This window comes from Chiloscyllium punctatum, chromosome 44 (genome assembly GCF_047496795.1).
Source record: "Chiloscyllium punctatum isolate Juve2018m chromosome 44, sChiPun1.3, whole genome shotgun sequence".
Classification (NCBI taxonomy): Eukaryota; Metazoa; Chordata; class Chondrichthyes; order Orectolobiformes; family Hemiscylliidae; genus Chiloscyllium; species Chiloscyllium punctatum.
In genome coordinates this window covers 3492638-3499049 of record NC_092782.1, presented here as the reverse complement: position 1 = coordinate 3499049, position 6412 = coordinate 3492638, and the positions used below count along the sequence as shown (strand labels likewise).

The window sequence follows — 6412 nt, the reverse complement described above, 5'->3', positions numbered from 1 at the left end:
GGGTGTCCTATTAACCAGCTTCCCCTATTCATAGAATTGATGTGGTGTAAAATTCAGCAACCCATGTCCTGTGCCATGGTAAGACTGATTTGTTCATCAGAACACTCACCTGCATAGCTTCCAATGTCTCACCTTATTTATTTAAAAACCTCATTCTCATATCCCTCTTTTAAATTTTCAAATCCTTCCACTGCCTTTTGCAACCCTATCTGTTTTAATTTCTACTGTTCGTCAACCATTGGTGCCAAAGCCTCAAGCCTTCTGATCCTTGACTTTTCAGCTCCTCTAAACTTCCACCTCATCCAAATCCCATAATTTAGATCTTGGTCCCAAATTTATCCATCCACATCTTGACATTTATTGCCCTTTTTGATCTGACTCACAAAGCTCTTTGGAAGTTTTTGTGTTAAAATGTTGTTGCAATACAAGTTGCATGCAGCTATATTCCCTTGCCAAGGATATTGGGTGTGTTATCTTTATAAAATCAAAATCCACATATTCTCAATCACCCTGCGGCTTAAGGGAGAGGTTCCTGCATATTAAAATTCTTTCAGTTCTCAAAAGGTTAAAATACCTGTTTATTTAAGCATTATTACACACTGTCATTAATTTCCTCATATCATTCTAGTGTAACTTATCAAAGACGAGGTATAAAAGAATTGTGAAATTGAACACCCAGTAGTCAGCAGGGCTCAGTCAGATGTCAATCTGTTCGATTCCTAAACCATTGCAATGAAATATTCCATATTTCTCATTCTTTGGGCATTGTCCCTTTTGAAAGGTAAGATTTATCAATGTATTATATTTCAGATATTAAAGAAAGATAGCAGGTAAGTAGGTTTATTTCAAATATGTAGTAATTTAATATTGTAAATGTAGTTAAAATAGAAATCACTTTCCAAGAGTTTATTTTAACCTACTATAAGCAAATAATTAAATCATGTGATTTTGATTGGATTTTCATTAATCAAACAAGTTACCAGACAAGGAGTAGAAGCTGACAACCTATCTGTAAGTTATTTTGTAAAGGTGACAACTTAGGCCACAAAATTATAATAAAGTTACACTATAGATACAACTTATCAAAGTTAAAACTGCGGTGCACTCTGCACAACATAAAGATAAGAAATATTGTTGCCATCAGAGTTATGTAAAATCTTCAACTGTTTGCCATTATTAAAACAAATTAACAGAATAATTAATATTTGAAGGTTATCAATTCTCATTCTTACAATAAAATAAGTTTTACAATAAGAAAGGTTTTTCAACAAGGAATGAAGGAATTATTTGTTTGTTGTCATTACTATGAATTTGATTTTCAATTTTTTAAAGGACGTATGTATTCTCTTTGTAATTATTTATTTCTCAAACAATAAATCTTTTTTGTTAATGATAACAAAACAGGTAGAAGTCCCTCAGGGTTCTCCCAAATTTCCACTGAAACCACTGCAAAAGAGTGGCCAACGGTCTTGGGGGGAAAAGGTGTAAATACAACATTTGGCCACTTAGACCACTGATCCTGGCTTTCCACTTTAATTGACACTGCTGGGATATATGAATAAATCCTATCCTTCTAACCCAGGGATTGAAAGTCTAACACTGGACATACTGAAAGAGATTCTAATATTGGCATTTGCAATTTTAGGCACAAAAAGCATGTCCACTTTGCGGAGTCTGAAATAAAATGGAATGTGTCTTATTTGAAGAGCTTGACATTTATGAAAGGTGTGATCAATGTTTCATCTTGAAGTATTGAAGTATTGCGGCTCTCAGATTTCATTGAATGCTCAAATCTATATATTGGTCACAGAAACATTCTTCCAAACAATCTTCCCTTTTTATATTGGCTTGGCAGAATGATATTGTATAATGTGAGTCACCAATGTCTGTGACCAACATTTTGGATTGGCATTATGGAGGGTGGCAGTGATGATGGCAAGGAATTTGGCCTTTGGTGATTGCTTTTCCATTGTTTCTTGCCCACTATTTGGGCTTCCTTTCTGATCCATTGCATCCCAGTTGCCCATCACTCAAAATATACACTGAATCTGCACAATTTTGTGTAGCTATAATATCAGCATGATCTTTTGTGAGATGTAGGGTAAACTGAATAATGCTTCTGTCAAACTATCACAGAATCATTACCTTGCAGAAGGCAGGCATTATATTTTCTTGCCAGTTCACCATCTCTTAAAATGTTTTCAGAGTTTGGAGAATGAATACATTTACATAATTATTGATTCATGTGCATTCACAGATTGCTTCTCACTCCTTTCTAAATCCCATTAATCTGAGTTAGAACCAATGGGATAAACACTATCCAGGATATGACTAAGCAAACACATTTTTCAAATTGTTGCATAATATTTATCTTCACATTCAACAGGTGGAATTTTCAACGGGTGGAATGAAGCAATGCCTACACAAATGAAAGTTGCAAAATGAGTGAAGCACTGCAGCCATTCATTCACTTCCATTTACTATCTCTGACCATGGCAGCTAATCTGTTTGGAATCTGTATTTCTCAACTTCTTGTTTCCACACATTTGCTTTAAAATTACAAAATGTTGTGTGCAAGATTAGAGAACGCTGGCTGTAATGGGTTGATTGCTTATTTTTAAATTATGGTTTTTGATATTGTCTCAACAATTTAGGCCGAAAAAAAATTGTTGTGCATTGTTGGGTCAGAACAGTAGATTAGATTAGATTCCCTACAGTGCAGAAACAGGCTTTTTGGCCCAGTAAACCCAGAGCGACCCTTTGGAGAGTAATAAACTCAGACTCATTTACCCCTGACTAATGCACCTAATACAATAGGCAATTTAGCATGGCCAATTCACCTGACCTGCACATCTTTTGGAATGTGGGAGGAAACAGGAGGAAACCCACGGGCAGAATGTAGAAACTCCACACAGACAGTCGCTCGAAGCAGCAATTGAATCTGGGTCCCTGGTGTTGTGAGGCAGCAGTGCTAAGCACTGAGCCACTGTGCCACCCTAAAGCATTTAATTAATCCTCATATTCTCCATTTGACCTTCATTGGAGGTGCTGCCAAAGTAAACCTTACCCTCAGAATGGTCTGTCTAGAGTTTCCATGCTATGATGATGCAAATCTTTAATGTTCAACATTTTTAAGCCATGTTATAATTTTTTGACACTTTTTTTACCTCATGGATATCTCTTCACCCAGATTAAACATTAATGGTGATGGCTGATACATTCTGTGACAGTGGCATTCAGTACTGAGCATACAATTTCATTGCTTTCCTCCTCTTGATACCTTTCAGGATGCATTACTTTTGTGCTACAAACGTATGAGCATGTGCTGCTAATAATGCAGCATGTGACACTTTTGTGAATGGTGACTGAGCAATGTATCTCTTGAACCAAAACATTTAAAGGCAGAGAAAGAAACAGAAGAATGGCAGTGAAGGAAATCGCTTCACTTTAGGCTTTTAGTCACAGCCTAGCCATCAGTAAAATTCCCTTTTTGTTGGGGGGGGGGGTGGGAGATAATTTTACTGCTTTACATAGTCATAGAGTAGCCGTCAGTAAAATTCCCTGATTGTGGGGAGTGGGGGCTAATTTTTCTGCCTTACTTCCATCCTGCCTCTTGGGGTAAGGTAACACAGTAAACTTCAACCATGATGATTTGCCAGGCATTTACATTAACTGATATATTTTGCTTTTGTGTGATGCACATATGTAAAGTGCTCTTGGAATAAAAAATCTTGACTTAAAGTCTTGCTGAGCAATTCTGAAATATCATTCTAACCTTTGAAATAGAGATGAGATGGCTAGTGCCATTGTTTGGGAATCAGCTATAGTCCAGGAAGGGCAATGGGCATTTCAGTATAGCTACATTTGGTTGCAAAGCCTGAGAGGTATTACCCCATATGAGACACAGGGAATGGCAAGGAAGAAGGTCTTGAACCACCACAGTTTGTACAGGGGATTGAATCCATTTTGTTGTCATCATGCTGCAACACAACCCAACCATCCAGCCAAATGTGTAATTTATTTTCAACCTAACCATTGTAATTTATTCATTTGTCGCAGTTAATTTTCCACATACTATCAGATTGGGCATAACGTAGTACACAGAAAAAATTATTTGTGACAATTATTTTTTGTTGGCCTATATTAGTGGGTGATAAATCAATATCATGTTGAAACTGATTGTGTAGTACCTCTCTTGTTGGAATGGGGTTTTACTCATTAGAGTGCATTTCTAGTCAATAATTAAACAGAGATATGTAAATGAAAAAATGAGCTTTCTTCAGCATGTTTTTAACTTAATGGTACTTGAATTTCAAACTCTCTCAGTAAAAATGTCAAAGTCTCTCTCCAATTGTTCTATGTAAAAATTTTTGAATGTGTTAAATCATTTGTGTAAGACTGATCTTTGTTTAACACAGATGATGTTTTTGCCCACCAACGAATTAAACGAGATTATTCAATGAATAAATATGGTAAGTTAACATTTAAAATTCTGAAATGAAATATTCCATCAATAGGGTTAATGGATTTTATTTTCAAACATATAATTTATTTTTAAAGTATCTTAAAAGTGTTTTGAATTGGATATTGTGTAGACAGCAATAAAATATAACATTGCTCAACTGAGTATATTGCACTCATAGCTATCGCGTTCCAATTGCAACACATCTGCCATTTACAAAATGCATACAGTGAAAAGCATACAGCCCAACTGATTCAAATAAATTACAACTCTTTATTACACTATGGCTGAAGACTTAAGATAGTGTCCTTTCCCACCGAAGCTTTACTGTGCCCCTTAGCACACAATCCTGGATCTTGAGAATGCAGCATTCTGCAACACTTACTTGAGGAAAGTTCTTCACATTGGAAGACTAATAGGCTCATAATGTCCTCTGCCCACTGTACAGAGCAGGAGAGAAAGTGACAAGCTGCACATTTGGTTCTTGGTTCATTTTACAATGGCCATATTTTTGTTTAGACTTTGAGATGTGGACATTGCTGGCTAGATGAATTTACTGTCCACCCCTGATTGTCCTTAAACTCTGTAGCTTCCTAGGCCACTTCAAAGAAAAAATATGAGTCCGGCATATTGTTATGGGTCTCATGACATGTCTAGACCAGACAGGATAGGAACAGCAGATTATTTTCCCCAATTGATATGAGTGAACGAGATGGAATTTTACAGCAATCAATGATTGCTTAATGGCAACCATTCCTGAAACTGTCCCAATGTATTAATTAAATCAGTGAAACTAACAACTGCTCCAAGGTTTCGGTGATCAAAGACTGAAGTGACCAGGTCCTGTATGGTATTGACAAAGTTGTATCGAACCAGTTCCAGAGCCAAAAGAAATTATTTCCACAGCAGTGTGTTGCACAAATTATTGCTCCTTGAAGCTGATGACTTGCTTTCAAGCTCTTAACTAGTGCTCTAGTTATGTTAAGAATTACCCAAAAATAGTATGCAAACTCTCCAGAGGGTATTACGAGGTGCCTGAACCCAGAACTCCAGGTCAGCTCAGCAGCTTCAAAGTAAAGCACAATTCCAGGAGACTTTGCAATATTCAAATATGGGCTGAGTGAACCAGGACATTGGCCCTCAAATTTGCCTGAACGTCCACATCCCCAATAACTGGACCGATACAAGTGGAGATGAGTTTGTCGAATTGAGGTATGCTGTGATACCATTTCCTGAGAAAGCAATTATACCTCTGGTTGCTATTTTAAGCTGAGCACAACATTACACATGGAAATTAGAGAAAATTGGAGCTTGAGGTTATGGAATGGTGGACAGAGTTCAGTTTGTAATTTACTTGTGATAGATTTTATGGATCCTCTTAAGGGAGGAAAATGAAGCAAAGAAGTTGAAAAGTGTGGGGACGAAATTTCATAGTTCAGAGCAAAGGCAAACAAAGGCACAGCATCCTATGATTCAAAGCAACAATTAGGTACTCAGATATCTCCAGCTGGCAGAGTTTACAGGGGTGAGGAGATGAGGCCTTGGAGGAAGTTGGAAATAAGAAGGAGCTTTTAAAATCAAGGCTTTGCTCGATTGTGAGCTAATTACAGTCAGAAAGCACAGGAGTGCTAGGGAAACAGCCTTGTTGCAAGTTAAGGGCAGCAGAAATTTGAATGACGTTACCATTATGGAACTGAAACTGTGGCTGACCAGCAAGGTTCATATTGGACTAGGTAAAAACAGGTAAAAACAATGACTGCAGATGCTGGAAACCAGATTCTGGATTAGTGGTGCTGGAAGAGTAGTCAAGTCTCGAGGTAACGTAGATACAAATGAAACATTTAGCAGCAGATGAGTTGAGGAAGAAATAAATTTGGACAATGTGACAGAAGTGGCCTTAGATGGTCTTAATGATAGCACACACAATCAGAGGCTTGTTTCCGTCCAGTG

At 37.2% G+C, this 6412-nt stretch overlaps 1 protein-coding gene across 1 annotated transcript in view; it reads left to right on the top strand.

Annotated features, from left to right (window-relative positions):
• Positions 1-732: 732 nt before the first annotated feature.
• LOC140466591 (uncharacterized) overlaps positions 733-6412 on the top strand; it is a 119837-nt gene continuing 114157 nt past the window's right edge. The window contains 2 exon segments of the mRNA XM_072562043.1: positions 733-781; positions 4419-4472. Coding sequence (XP_072418144.1) covers positions 733-781; positions 4419-4472 — 103 coding nt within the window.